General features: G+C 43.2%; 1 protein-coding gene across 2 annotated transcripts in view; it reads right to left on the minus strand.

Moving 5' to 3' along the window:
- Positions 1–15,795, minus strand: part of CTNNBL1 (catenin beta like 1) — a 2,650,525-nt gene that overhangs the window by 935,871 nt on the left and 1,698,859 nt on the right. For both annotated transcript variants that reach the window (XM_044090205.1, XM_044090206.1), the window contains one exon: positions 10,192–10,289. In XM_044090205.1, coding sequence (XP_043946140.1) covers positions 10,192–10,289 — 98 coding nt within the window. The remainder of the gene's footprint in view (positions 1–10,191; positions 10,290–15,795) is intronic.

Consider the following 15,795-nt stretch of genomic DNA (forward strand, 5'->3'; position numbering starts at 1 on the left):
GCAAGGGAGACCTCAGCGGTTGAAATTCTCCGCCACTATAAGAGGATTCACAGACCACTCGTGTGGTTACAGAATGCACCTGCTCAATCTGTCTGCTAGCACGCTGGAACTTCCAGGAATGTGCATTGCTATCAGAAAGCAGTTGGTAGCCATCACCCATTGCGATATCCTCATGGCCTCTCGACAAAGTGGGTAGGATTTGGTTCCACCTTGTTTGTTGATGTACCAGACTACAGCCATGTTGCCCGATTGTATTGCAATAGTCCCTGACGGAAGGAGGGGATGAAATGCTTGCAAAGCTAGAAGGACCGCCCTCAGTTCTAGGACATTTATATGCAGATGGGCATCTAGTTCCAACCACATGCCTTGGACTGTCTTTCCCTGAAAAAGGCCCCCCACTCCATCAGGGAGGCGTCCGTGGTCACTGTGGCTTTGGGCTGTTGGGGTGTGAAGGGGCGAGACCATTGTGACAGGTTCTGCTACATCCACCAAATCAAGTCTTGTTTGCATCTCTGAGTCACCCGAATCTGGGATAATAGAGGAAACTGAAAAGGGTACCACTGGGTGAGTAGTAACTATTGTAAAAGCCTCATGTGGAATCTCGCAAGGGGGACAATGGTGATGGAAGCTGCCATGGAAACCAACAGCTGGAGGTCAGAATGTGCTGTGGATCTTTCCCTTGACAGGATGGGCATGAGTTGTTGTTTTATCCTTAAAATTCTGTGCTCTGGAATTGATGCCATGCAGTTCTTTGTATCCAACAGGACCCCAATGAATTCTATGGATTGGGATGGGGATAGGTTGGATTTTTGTCAGTTTATAGTTACACCTAGCCTTTCTGCGGTGTGAAGAAAGTATGCTAAGGCTTCTTCCAATAGAGGTCTGGTGGGGGTCTAGGTATGGAAACACCCGGAATCCTTGTAGACACAGGTGAGCTGTGACAACTGCCATGCACTTTGTGAACACTCTGGGGGCTGTAGAGAGTCTGAAGGGCAGTACTCAGAACTAGTAATGATTGGCTCCCACACGGAAGCAAAGGAATCTTCTCGATGGTCTGTCCACCTTTATGTGGTAGTACGCATCTTGAAGATCTATAGAGCACATCCAATCGCCTGCCTCCAAGAGTGGGAGGATAGACTGTATTGTGACCATCTGGAATTTCTGTACCTCTACGAATTTGTTTAGCACTCTGAGATCCAAAATCGGTCTCCAGTCCCCGGTCTTTTTTGGCACCAAGAATAATCTTGAGTAGAATCCGGATCCTATCTGGTCTGGTGGGACTATTTGGATGACTCTTTCTTAGCAGCTTTGAAATCTCTAATGCTGCTTCTTCCTTATGACTGGGTGGAACGTCGGTTAGGTTTCATAGGAGGGTGGGACAAAGATCGAAGGGAATATGATAACCTCTGGTTATCATCTCTCGTATCCAAGAATCGGTGGTAACGGTTAGCCAGGCAAAAGGGTACAAAGTGAAACGACCCCCAACCGCTTCCAGAGGAAAGCAGTCGGTCCGCTCTTCAGGAGCATTGGTAGGACTGGTCAGAGAAAGAATCTCTGGAACCCTGGTTACGCGGACCTTTTCTGTCCCAAAAAGGGCATCTTCCATACGAGTTTCCTCCTCTGCCTCTAGGGGAAAACTTGGCTCGTGTGTCACGGAAAGAACCTTGAGACTTTTTGTGCCACATCTTCCCACTCTTCTGGTTTCTGGAGAAAGCCCGTTGAGGGGAAGAATAACCGACACCCACGGCAGAAAGGGTCTCACCGTCCTGTTCACATCTAGCCAGTGTGTCTTTTACTTTGGGTCCAAATAACGAAGAGGCTTCAATGGGAGCATTCAGAAAGGAAGCTTTGAAGGGTTCTGTGAAATCACACAAGCGCATCCAGGCATGCCGCCTCAGGACAATGCCTGCACCCACTGCTCTAGCTGCTCCTTCTGATGCGTGACAAATCAGACGCATGGAGGAGTTAGAGATCGATTCAAGGGTGGCTAACTGTGAGGCCACTTTGTCTCAGACCTCATCAGACACAGCTCCAGCCAAAGTTTCAGAGAGCTCAGAAATAAAGTCTCTCTGAAGCCTGGTAAAATGTACCATATAATTCAGGGACCTGACTGCAAAGGTCACTGATGCAAAAGTACACTTCCCTAAACTGTCCAGCACCCGGGACTCTCTGTTGGGCAGGTGGACAGTCTGGCTTTCTTCCGCCAGATCCTTTTTGTTGCTGCCGCCACCACCAAGGCATCTACAGGAAGACCTTTGGACCAGTGAGGATCACTATCTGGAGGGGACAAGATTTTATCTGGCCTGCGGGGAATGGCATCAACTGTGTCAGGAGCCTTCCATGCACACTGCAAGACGAGCCAGACAAGGTCGTCAGCAGGTGGAGTATCCCAGGAGGTAGGGGGCCAGGCACGAAAGGCCTGCAGGAACACAGAATCTTCAGAGGTCGGGTTAGTGGGTCGCCATTCACCTCTCTAAGTATTTCGAGGATATCTCCAAAGGATACTTCAGAGGATGATCGAGGGGACCCTTCCCCATCATCAAAGTTTGTGTCTTCCGTGAGGGACTCCTCTGGGGAGTCCATGTGCTTCCTCTTACATGAACTCTTCTGATGAACTTCCTCAGGGGGAGAATCTGGGGAAGACAGCGCAAAAGCAGCCTCCTGTGGGAGTGCATCCTGAGGCCCTTGTGCCAGATTGTCCGCCAGGGGGGCTTTTGTAAATTGTGGACCAGTGGAGGATGGGGGCACTGATAGCACAGGATTGCCAACAGATGCACGAGCCTTCTCTATGAGTTGGAAGGCTGGTCCACCCAAGGAGGTCACACCTCGCTCAAGCAAATCAGCCCGCCAACTCGGAGTCCCTGGATGGCTTTGAAAAACAGGAGTACGTATGCCACAGCTGGCATCCTGAGCAGTGACTGGAGTGACAAGTCCCTCCTGCCACAAAGGCAACTGCGTCTCCTTAGTGAGGTCCATAAAAGGAGCCGAAGTGAGGGCAGTCTGTGCTACAGCAAGGGGCTTCAAAGGCAATGAAGTAGGAGAATAGGTAGGGGTCTTTGGAGAAGGGTGTTCACCTCTGAAGGAAGAATAGGTCCTGGAGGGTTGGATACCTCTGGCTGAAAGCAATTGATCCACAAAACGCACCACATCATGTTCCGACAAGCTTCTAGTGGTTCTTATGGACAGAGCTGAAGTCAGGTCTATCCAAGGATGAAGGAAACTCGGTGCCCACAAAGGGGTCTTTGGTTGGTGCTAAAATAGGTGTCTGCACCGAGAACAACGGAGCCGTTAAGGCTTGTACTACTGGTGTCTGCACTGAGATCATCATCAGTGCCTAAGGTAAGGTCTGCACCGACGAGGTCGGTGCTGAAGTGGTAGTTGGCACTATGGAAGGTGCCGAAAGAGTCGGTGTGGAAAACGAGGTGGTCGGTACCGAGAGGATAGTCGGTGCCGTGTAAATTGTCGGAACAGTCATTGACACCGAAAAGGTCTGCATCAAAGAAAAAGTCGGTGCCGGTAAGGAAGTCTGAACGGAGGGGCCTCTCGGTTCCAATGAGGTGTAGGGCACAATACTCCGTGCCGAAGTAACGGATGTTGCCGAATGCTACGGAGCAGAAAATCTAGGCACCGAAAGCATCAGGGCCGAGGAAGTCAAATCCTAAAGTACAGTTTTGTACCTACCATAAATGTAGATGTTCGAGTGTATACACTGCTGCAGTCATTACACTTGGGTTATCCTGCCATCAGGCGGTCCCTCAGTCGGCCTGAGTTCCAAAGTCTTGGTCCGGCGTCGGTTGCTGTCATCTCTTCCCTGACGTCAGTGCAACAGGGGTATATAAGATGCAGCCGATGCCATTTTCTTCAGTTTTTCTTGCCCCAGATTTCAGGAGCCCCCAAAAAGGTAGGAAATGCAAATTGCTAACAAAACATGCATATGAAAAGCAATTCTAAAAGTTTCAGTTACCAGCAAATACTCCCCCCATAGGTAGTAAAAGGTAGAAGAGTTAGGTATGTACCAGCAAGTAAGAGGGGAAGGAGTGAGGGTAACCTGGACTGCAGCAGTGTATACACTCGAACATCTACATTTATGGTAGGTACAAATCTGTACTATGTTCATCGTGTTACACTGCTGCAGTCATTACACTTGGGTAGAATCCCAAAGCTGAGGTAGGGTGGCTGGTTCTATAAGGCATTAGGGGTGGCTATAAGGCCCTGCAGCACAGCAGTGGCAAAGCCAGCTCTGGATTTAGAGTAAAGAGGCAGATGGCAATGCTTGGTGAAGGTATGTACAGAACTCCAAGTTGCTGCTTCCAAAATGTCCTTGGTAGGTACTCTTCTGAGGTAGGCAGTTGAAGTGGCTGTTGCCCTGGTAGAATGAGACCTAATGCTGTTAGGTACAGTTTTCCCATGGTGTGTATAGCAGAAACGTATACAGTGTCCTATCCATTTTGAAATGGTCTGCTTTGAAATGGCTTTTCCCTGTGCTCCTGCAGCATATGCTACAAACAATTGCTCAGTTTTCCTGAAAGCTTTGGTTTTGTCCAAGTAGAAGTGTAACTGCCTGTGTATGTCCAAAGAATGCAGAAGTCTCTCCCCTTTATTCTGTGGGTTTGGATAAAAAGTTGACAAGTGAATAGTTTGGTTTAGAGCCACACTTGATACCACCTTTGGCATAAAAGTAGGGTTTGTCCTTAAAGACACCCTGTCTTGGTGAAAAATTATGAAAGGTTCCACTGCCATTAGTGCATGTAATTCTGAAACTCTTCGTGCTGAGGTTATTGCCAGGAGCAGTGCAGTTTTCCAAGAGACATATTTTAAATCTGAGTTAGCTGGCTCAAAAGGAGGTAAAGTTAATTTTTCCAACACGAAGTTGAGGTCTCAAGTTGGAGTTGGTGCTCTACAGGGCGGTCTTATGTTTCTAGCCCCTCTGAGGTACTGTTTTAGCAGAGGATTAAAAAAAATAGGTGGGTTCGTGTTGTAATGAGCAGAGATGGCAGAGGCGTGGATCTTGATGGATGAAAAGGAGAGGCCTTTGTCCAGCATCTCAGTTAAATACTGTAGTATCTGAGGAATATTTGGGACAAGAGAGTCAAGGCTGTGAGCCTGGTTCCAGGCACAGAATCTCTTCCATTTATCCGAATAGGCTTTCCTGGTGCTAGGCCTTCTGGCCTCCAAAATGACATCCATAACAGCTTTGGAGAGAGGCATTGCTTGCTTGACTAAGGAATCTGCCATGCAGCCAGGTTTAAAGTCTTTAGCTGGCTGTGAAGTATCTGATTGTTGTACTGAGTCAGAAGATGTGGGATGAGGCAAAATCCGGGGTTGACCTTGGGCTAAGTTCTTTAAGATTGGGTACCAGTGCTGGCGTGGCCAGTTTGGGACAATCAGGATCATCTTTGGCGTTTCTTGCCTGGCTTTCATGAGTACCTTTGGAAGGAGAGGTAATGGTGGGAAAGCATATACTTGTAGGTTTTTCCAGCTGAATGAGAGGGCATCCACTTTCCATGTTTGTGGGTGGTAAGTCCTTGTGCAGAATTTCTGTAGCTGGCAGTTCATTGGGGATGCAAACAGATCTATGTCCGGGCTCCACCATTTTTATGTTATCATTTTGAGTATTTGTGGATGTAATTTCCACTCGTGCGGATCCATGATGTTTCTGCTTAAGTCGTCTGCCAGTGTGTTTTTCTCTCCTGGCAGGAATTGTGCTTGCAGCTGAACTTGATAGGTTATAGCTGTGTTCCACAAGGTCGTGGCTTATCTGCAGAGGGGATAAGAATGAGTGCCCCCTTGCTTTTTTATGTTCCACATAACTGTGGTGTTGTCTGTCTTTAGTAGTAGTTGTCCTGGATGCAGAAGGTCCTTGAAAGCTATAAGGGCATTTTGTACAGCTAGCATCTGTGAAGATGCCTTTGTTCTGCGGGCCACTTGCCCTGAATACATTTTTCTGCCATGTGTGCTCCCCAGGCGTAATCCGATGCATCTGTTGTCAGTGTTTGCCTGGCTGTGGGTTGAGTGAAAGGCTGTCCCTTGTTGAGGTGACATGCTAACCATCGAAACTCCTGTTGAAGGCAAGGAATTAGTGGTATTACTGTTTCCAAACTTTGACAGTGTTGAGACCAGACACTCTTTAGGTACCGTTGTAATTTCCTCAAATGCAGTCTGGCATATCGAATTAGTAGTATGCAAGATGCCATGTAACCCAAGGCCTGCAGAATTTTTCTTGCAGGGAGTTGGGTCTTTGTTGCCATCAATTGAAAATATTGAGTCAGTTGTCCTTGCTTGTCTGGCATGAGATAAGCCATCTGGGCCATTGTATTCAAGCTGGCACCCAGGAATATTATCTATTGTGAGGGCACTAGTTTTGACTTCTTTTCGTTTACTGTGTACCCTAGGCAACTTAATAACTTTTTTACAAACGCCAGATGCTTTAGAAGAATGTCCTTGCTCTCTGCTTGAATCAGGCAGTCGTCCAGGTACGGATACATTTGAATTCCTTTCTGTCTGCAAAATGCAATTACTGGTGCCAGGCACTTTGTGAAGACCCTGGGCGCAGTAGATGAGCCAAAGGGCAGTGCAGGGAATTGGTAGTGCATTGAACCAGCTATGAATCTGAGGTATCTTCTGCAGTTTTGTCTGATAGGGACATGCAGGTATGCCTCCTTGAGGTCCAAAGTTACGAGCCAAGCTTTCTTGACCAGCATGGGAAAAAGCTGCTGTAGTGTCAATATTTTGAATTTTGGAACATCCAGGTAAGTGTTTAGAGAAGAAAGATCCAAAATGGGCCTCCAGGCTTTGTCCTATCTGGGAACCAGAAAGAGTCTTGAGTAAAATCCTTGTCCTTGCTCCTGTGTTGGTACCTTTTGAATAGCTCTCATGTCCATGAGTGCTGTAATTTGTCTTTGAGCCTCTGCCCATTGATTTGGTGGCAGATCTGGCATTCCTTTTAGCCTTGGCAGAGTGTGAAAGTGGAACCTGTAACCTTGAGATACAATGTTGAGAACCCATTTGTCTTTGGTGATCATATGCCAATTGTGACAGAAAAGTGCCAGTTTTCCTCCCAAGGGGGCTGCCAAGACAGAACTGCTTGGCAGCTGTAGTGGGAAGTAATTGGGGCTGTTTTTTGTAAGGTTGAGGCCTGTCTTCCCCTTATTTCTGGGTTGATGCACCCCATTGTTGAGGCCTGTAAGGACCTTGTGATTGACCTCTACCTCCTGGACGTCTGTATCCTGCCCCTTTGAGGTCTGTCTGTAACTGGAAAGGACCAATTCTTTGTTGGCCAATTTCTGCTAAATCGAGGAGGCTGAACCTGTAAGAAATCCTTCATGGTTTGCATAGATCTTGCCTTATCCTCCATTTTCTTTAATACCTCTTCTGCCTTAACTCCAAATAAAACATCCTGCTGCAAAGGTGCATCCAATAATTTTGCTTTAACATGATCTGGTAACGTCTGTACTTTTAACCAAGCATGTCTTCTAATGACAGAACCTGTAACTGCTGCTCTACAGGAGGCCTCTAATGAATCAAAACCATATTGCAAAGTATGTTTTCCCACTTGTTCAGCTGCATGCAATAAATTCTGCATTTCTTTATAATTAGGAGGATCTGAGTTTGGAAGCATTTTTTGTTTCAACTGAGACATCAAATATTGCTGATATTTTAGCATGTGAAACTGGCAATTTAAGGCCCTCACTGCTAAAGTTGCAGATGTGTATACTTTCTTCCCCCATCTGTCTAATGCTCTGGAATCTCTGTCAGAGGGGACTGGGTTCTTTGCTGAGGAGGCCTTTACCCCTTTGGGGCCCTGAGAAATAGTTTCAGGGTCAGCAATAGGGCTTTTATAAAGACATTTGTGAGAGTCAGGGACTCTGTAGTATCTGTCTGGCTTAACTGGAGCAGGAGGTAAAGAATCAGGATTTAAACTGGATTCAGTATACACATCATCCACAATATCTAACACTGGCGGAATAGCAAGGGATCTGTCTTGAGGTAATAAAAGGAAATCTCTGAGCCTATTCTTGGACTCTGAATAATCCTGGCCCTCCCAATGGAAATGCTCCCTCATGGTATGCAAAGTTTCTCCAAAGGAGTAGTCCTCTGGCGGAGAGGCTGAAGGAATGGATACCTCAGCATCAGAATCCTCATAGGGGGGTAAAGAGTATCCTAGGTCTGAGGATGAATCTGAAGAGATGGATACCTGGTTGGATGAGTCATAGTCTGCATCCTGTCTAGGCCTTTTATCAGGAGGGGTATGGGACCCTTTAATCATTGAGATTAAGGCTTCGGCCATTTTGAGCATTTGTTTCTTAGGCATGGAGGCCTGTCCTGGTGAATGCTGAATTTGTTTCTTTGTTTTTAAAGGAGTTTTAGACTTAGCAGAAGATTTAATGGTTAACTGAGTAGGTCTGAATACACCCTCTAAAGCTACGGGTTGCTCAGCTACTCCGGATCCCTCTGAAGGGTTAGCCTCGGTAGGCTGTAAATCTGGTGCGTCCAAAGGCCCAGCCATCTCCACGAGGGAGTCGGAGGCAGCCTGAGTTTCTAAAGTAACGGTTGTCAGGGGCTGCGAAGGTGCCTTGCTGAAAACCGGAGAACCGGCGACTGGCCTAGAAGAGGCTTCGTCGACAGTTTTGGGCCTTGGATGCCTGTCCTTGTCTTTGCGCTTGTTGTGTATTCCGGTCATCGATAGTTCCGACGGCATGGTATAATTGAATTTTCTGCCAAAATAATGTCGGGCAAAATCAAACAGACATTTAATAATGCGCTTGTTAAACCTATCCCAAAACCGACAACCTGTGACGTCGTGGTCTGGGCCTAGGCATGGGATACAATAAGAATGGAAACCCTTCTGAGGTATTTGCTTCCCACAAGAAATACAGTTATTAACTTTTACTGACATCGGTATGAGGCAAGAAAAAGTTTCCCCAACGGGGTACTTAGCTTTGTAGAAGACTTCGGTTCTGGATTCGGAATGAAAATCTCAGGAGTCGGCCAACTGGCACTTGCGAACTGCTTTTGCTTTGGGCACCGCGCGGCAAGAAAGAATGAAGAAAATGGCGTTGGCTGCATCTTATATACCCCTGTCGCACTGACGTCAGGGGAAAAAGCGACAGCAACCGACACCGGACCAAGACTTTGGAACTCAGGCCGACTGAGGGACTGCCTGACGGCAGGATAACCCAAGTGTAATGACTGCAGCAGTGTAACACGATGAACATCTAGAAAGTTTGGCCTTCTTAGGCCTCGGTTCCTGGTGGTCCCCAGCAGGAGACAACGGAAGAGACTTGGCCTTCTTGTGTTCATCTCTTTTCTTATGGGAACTAGGAGGGGTTGAAGCCACCGACCCAGAAATTGATTCTGAAAAGGAAGATTAAAGTAGTCCCCTTAAAATCAGTTTATTTTTCCTTTCCACCAAAGTTCTGTTAGAAAAGTTCGCACAAATCCCTCAAGGCGGGTCAACAGTCAAGTGAGGTACACCCAAACAGTAAACACAACGCATGTGCATCCAAAATAGGCAATTTATGCCCACAATCCACACATCTTTTAAATCCCGGACCACCTTTTTTTCTGCCATGATAGGAAGGAGGAAGGAGGAAGAAAGGAAAAGGAAGGAAGAACTTACCAACAATGGTACGAGAAATACCCAAAGGTAAAGCAAGGAAAGGTTTTACCAACGATGGTAAGGGAGTTACCTCATGGTAAGAAGAAAGAAGGGCTAGAAAAAAACAAAATAGAGTCGCTAGATGCGATAGGGTAAGAGATAACTATTTAACAAGATTTGAACTGAGAAGAACTGCAATACGATTAGGCATTATCAAAAAAGGTTTTATTTAGCTCAAGAGAAGTGGCTTGACACGACTGAATGGCGATGCGGCAAACGAAATCTGAGGTAACAGGGAGAGGGGAGTTGTGGGTAAGAGTTTAGCTCGAGAGTTTGTGGCTGTCACAAGTTTGAAAGATGGCCAGCTCAGTTCCAAGATCGGAACCAATAACCCAGGCATAAGGAATGAACGATTAACAATATCAGATGTGATTTTTCAGAGCTCAGTCAGCATTTATGTAGGCAGTATTTTATAAGCTCAAAAGGTTGTATGAACTGATCACCAGATTTCTTGGAATATTCACTTTTAATCAGGACTCATTCATAATAAGAAAGTGGAGATGTACATGGAAGATAATTTAATGCCACATTACCTTTTCACAGTCATTCTCGGTGAATTTGGTTAGCAGGCGGGTTCTTTGTTGGCCCTTCAGATTCCGCAGCATGTTAGCCATGATTGAACATACGTGTTCTGAAAAAAGAAGACAATTAAAACCTTATCAAATACCAAACTTCTATGCAGGAAACTGCTGTAGGAAAACAGAAAAACCTGAAGAGCTCTTTGCACAAATCCTTATCTGATACAACAGCATAACTGCTTTCAATTAAAGTGAGACTACCAGCAACCATCTCCCAACATACAAAAATACTGAATAGTTGGAGAAATGAACAGTGTGACATATATTTTAAAGACAAAGATATATGGTCACACATTGGTGATCTGCAAACAAACACTTTGCGCAGAGAATGCGCAAAAGATGAAAGGTTACAAAATGGCAATTAACATTATTAAATTGACACACACAGAGATAACTAGCAATAGAAAAAAACCTGATATGTTGCAACATGCAATGGTGCAGCAGTAGCATTGTTGCCTCACAGCAAGAGGTTCTCTGATTCGATTCTCAGCTGGGAGTGCCTTCTGTGCGGAGTTTGCATATCCTCCCTGCGTTCATGTGGGTTTCCTCCGGGTGCTCCAGTTTCCTCCCACATTCAAAGACATGCATCTGGAGTGTTTCTCCCCAGGCCTCCGCTGAAAATTGGCTACATTCCAAGTCAGACTTTCCCAGTTAACAAATGTAAAATAAAAATAAAAGAATAAAAAGATAAACACAATTTGTCTGCAAATGCAAACCAAAGAACTGGTACTAGTATCACCAAAATGAAATGGGGTGGGGATAACCATTACAGAAACCCTGACTTTGTTCTAAGCAACAGTTAAGTTCCAACAAACCTGATTCAAAGGGGTACTAACAAAGACAGAATGGAAAGATAAAAACAAAGAAGCATAACTTACAAATCATTACAGGGAATAGATAGATCAAACAAATTTCTGATAAGGCACAAGAAAGGAATATGAAACACTACTCTGGAAAATACCTCTCAACCTCTTAGCAAAATAAGTTTGGACAATGCCAAAAATAATGGGGAGACAAAGACCCAAAAATAGGTAAAGAGCTTAAATATTGCCCTTATAAACTTAGAAATTTGCTAGATTGAAAGGTTTTGTATTGGCATGACTTTTTCTGAAGTTTATGAAGTCTGAAACTCAAATGACTGTCATTTGGTGACTTCAGTTTTTAACAAAGTCACCAGAAAAACACAAATTATATGAGGAACACCCAAAAAATATGAAGCAAAACCTGGACATTTGAAAGGTATGCTCTGGAAGCAAAGGATGAAATGTGCAAAATGAAAAACCCAGGGGATATGATATGAGTAAGGAAGGACACCCAAACTATAACTGTGAGCTGAAAAGTAAAAAGGCCAAGAAAAACCCTGAATTCAGAAAGACACTCCAACGTTCATCTTGGGTAGACTTTGTTGGAAGGCCAGTTAATCAATACCTGTCAATGAAATAAAGCAAAGTCAACCAGGAAGTACTGGAAATGAGGACTCCGCAGTTAAAGTGAAACTTTTTCACCTCTTATTGGCTGACAAGGCAACCAAAATTAAAAGTTGTAATGCATGTTGTACAACAAGAAGGAAAAGTTAATTTGGCAAAATCCACAGGCATCCAATGTTCAGCCCTTCAAAAATACGTATAAGAAACATACAACATCTATTGGCAAAGTACAATGGTAGCATAATGTGCAAAATGCGAAGCTGGAACTAATATCACTTAACCAGATTGTTTCATCATGTGGGCTACAAAAGAACAGATCTGAAGAGTAGCACTTGACAAATTGTGAAATTTAGGCAAAAATACTTGAAAGCCATCTTATGATTAAAACATCAGTTTCTTTTTTTTTTTTCAAATACAGATTTTATTGATTTTGTTAAAGGCATAACTCAAACAAAACATTTGCAGTTATAACATCACATTCATACATAAGAGATCATACAAATAAAATATAACAAGAATAATAATAACTGGCTGAAAAAAATTAAGTAATGCAAACCCTCATATATATATATATATATATATATATATATATATATATATATACAAAAAAAAAAACAGCATAACACTGTTTTCTGCAATGGAGGTATAACCCCCTCTCTACTTTAACATCAAGGCTGCAAAGCTTCATGAGAAATGGGCATCGCATTCAAGAGGCTGTGAGGCCTCTCAGAAATGTGCTATTGAGATGATCAATGTGATTTTTTCCCAATTATGCAAAAGCTTATGTTTTGTTTAGAATAAAACTCATACATAAATACCACTTCCCTGCAGTGATACTAAGTGAATGTCTCAAGTCATGTTAAGCCCAAAGGGCTAGAGTCAACTAAGTAAACAGATGTCTTGTATATATGTTTACAGCTTGGCAATTAAATAACTAATTTAAAATTACCTATTTATACTAACTCAGCATAAATAGAACTGGAACCCAAAATGATGCAAGCACTGCCTGCCCAGCCATGAATATTCATGTTGTAAGCACAGCTTGGTAGAGTTTGTTTTAAATGTTTGGAAGCAGATTTTAAAATGGTTTTATTTGTAAATGATGCGTGTGAACACTTTATGCAAAAACAAAAAGTTGTTTCGTACCTTTAGACATGATCTTTAACATATTTAATGTTGTGGGGAATTTTCTGCATTCAGTTACATGCTTAAAACCATTCTATTACAAATTTCTGATTTCTATAAATCAAAACAATACCTTAAATACTCTGTGTCTAACAGCGACAATTACAAAATGGGCATAACAAACAAATGACATGAATGGTTAGTAGAAGCTACCAGGTGTAAATTGCAAGGGTGTTTAAAATGGTAATACTGTTAGCAAAAGTGTTTGCATTTTTACAACTTAAAAAAACTGTATTGAAGACATTTTGTTTAAACAGGAGCATTTCTCATAATGCATGCATACAAAATTCCTCAAGCACCCAACCCTTACAGTGAAACAACATGAGTGCTAAATTTCATCGTAGTTTTGCTTGGGGAGGGTGGGCTTGATGATAGCCAAGCTGCTGCTCCACTTCAAATCTGTTTTTTTTTTCCATAATGGGTTATTTTGTGTTCTGAAAGTCTGTGTTTTATTTTAAAACAATTGTTTGCTGAATCTCACAGCTGGGCTGATGATTCCCTGTTGGTCTCCTGAAGCAGGCCATTATTCAAAACAGTCTTTTTCATAAGTTTGTGCACTCTGTGTATGCATGACTGAAAAGACAATGCCATATGTCGCTGTACGTGAACAGTGAAACATGGTTAACAGTGTTCTTAAAATCCTACTTGAAGGTCTTTTCCTAGTATTTTTTTCAACATGACATACAATGAAGTTCCACATAATACAGTGCGAGTTTTAAAATAAAACTTGAATGTAATTCCAGATGCTCAGGAACACTTGGCAGTCTGAAAAGTTAAGGAATTGTGCATCAATTTTTGTCTTCAAGTTACCAAAGCTGAACCATTCAGAACATTCTGGAAACTAATGTGTTACATCATTTCAACTTTAAGGTTAATTTATCTAAATCTTGCAAGTTCTGTTTTCATTCATTTATACTTCAAATAAATAGACATAACTATTTTCAATACCAATTTACAATGCATTCCCTTTAGAGGAAACAAATTTCTCTGTGAACACACCATATGAAGGGATACAATAAGTATTCTGGTTTCACAGACAAAACAATATTTTAGAGGTAATGGAAGGCTACGCTCAACAGAAATGGTGATACAGGTATCTGTTTAACCCCACATTTTCTACAGCATTTGAATTTAGCAGGTTCTTGCTTCTTTTAACATCCTTACAACAAAAGGGGTGAACAAAATATATCCTTCTAGCAATTTTTCATCAGGACATTCCTTTTCCTGCAGTGCTTCTCCCAGAGATGAGGGAACATCTTAGAGGTAATACAGGGCAAGTCCCACCTGCCTTATCTGTCGTCCTTGCATATCACAATGAGAAAGGTACCAGATGTGGAAGATTCCAGAAATCACCCCAGCACTCCTACATCTCGATGACCTCAGTAAAACTGGTGGGCTGATCTCAAATAGTGGGCTGATCTCAGATAGTGTTGAAGATTTGGAATTATGGAAGCTGTCTTATGCACCACTTTTTCTGGTTTTGTTTTTGAGGCAATTTCAAGTTAGCAGATACCTAATTTCTCTGTATAACTTCTGAGTGATTTGCCAAGAACAGTGGAAACAATCTGGGACTATCAGGATTTTACCAAACATAAACTTCAAAATACTCTGGGAGTGAATCATTCTGTTTTGATACCATTCCTTTGTCAAGCAACATATGTGCCTCCTGTTACATACACGTCATGTATTCTCTAAACTGAAGAAACCCTGAAGAACAAGAAGTCAAATCTGCATTTTCTTACACCAGTAAATGAAGGATCATTATACCTACATTTGGGGATCTTCATTTTATGTGATTGCAGGGAGTAATGGCACCCAGTAACCAGATATAAAGGTGAGCAGTGTCTGTGCACACCATCAAACCACCGACTAGAATGCCTGTGGAGGGACGGGGATCAGGGTTCTTTTCCTGGTCTGCAAACTTGCTGTTGTTCAGTCTTATGCAGCTTTATGAAGGAAACTTTTTTTTCTTACGAGAATGCCAGTTTTGGTGCTGACATTAATTCTAGTATAGTGTCATCTACATTGTGAATGGACCAGAGTGTGGCTCCATTTACTGTGGACAGCTTTGCAATACTTTCCTTGATTATCATTACGAACAGCTTTCACCAGTAGAACCACTTTCTTAACAAGCTGCCCTCCTCTCATATACAGGGTAAAACACAAAACTGACCATCTGTCTTCAGGGATCTACAACTTTAACCATCACCTAAAGAAACAGCACACATACTTTTGAGAATACAGTTCTTCTCATGGGCCGTGTGGAACAACAGCTGGCATATTCAGCCTCTGTATAAAAATTGAGAAATTATTAAAAAAGTAAGCAAAGGTTATTGATTGAGGTTATCTAGCGTGATGCCGTTGACAACCATCAATATCTTTGTAGTTTACAAGTCAAAGGGAAAAACGGTTTCAGGGAGCATCTCATCTTGGAAGAAAGCTGTGGTTGCTCTACTACCCAAAGAGGGTAATGACCCTTCAGACTTAGCTTCACATAGACCCATTTCAATTTTAAAACAAAGTTTTTATGACTGTGGTGGTGGTGCTGCGGTAGCAGTGTCGCCTCACAGTTAGATGTTGCCCGTTCGATTCTCAGTTAGAGCATCTTCTGTGTGGCGACATGCGTGAATGGGCATTCCTTTGTTGAAGGTTGTGCGTTAGGCCCGGCAAGCCAGCACATAAAACTCTACTGCCAATCATTAGCGGACCGGAGTTCCGCTGTGGCGACCCCTAACCGGGAAAAGCCGAAAGACACAAACAAACAAAAATGTTTATGTCTATACTAGCAAAGAGAATGGTAAAGGTGTTGTCAAAAGTGGCAGATATGGATCAGTGGGATTTTCTGGAGGGGAGGCAAACATTTGGCAACATTAATAGAGCAATGACGATCCAGAGGGAAGCAGAATGTTAAGAAAATACCATTATTGCTGGTGGATCATGATGGAGA

The sequence above is a fragment of the Protopterus annectens genome, chromosome 12.part0 (genome assembly GCF_019279795.1).
Source record: "Protopterus annectens isolate FY-2018-M chromosome 12.part0, PAN1.0, whole genome shotgun sequence".
In the NCBI taxonomy this organism is placed as follows: Eukaryota; Metazoa; Chordata; order Ceratodontiformes; family Protopteridae; genus Protopterus; species Protopterus annectens.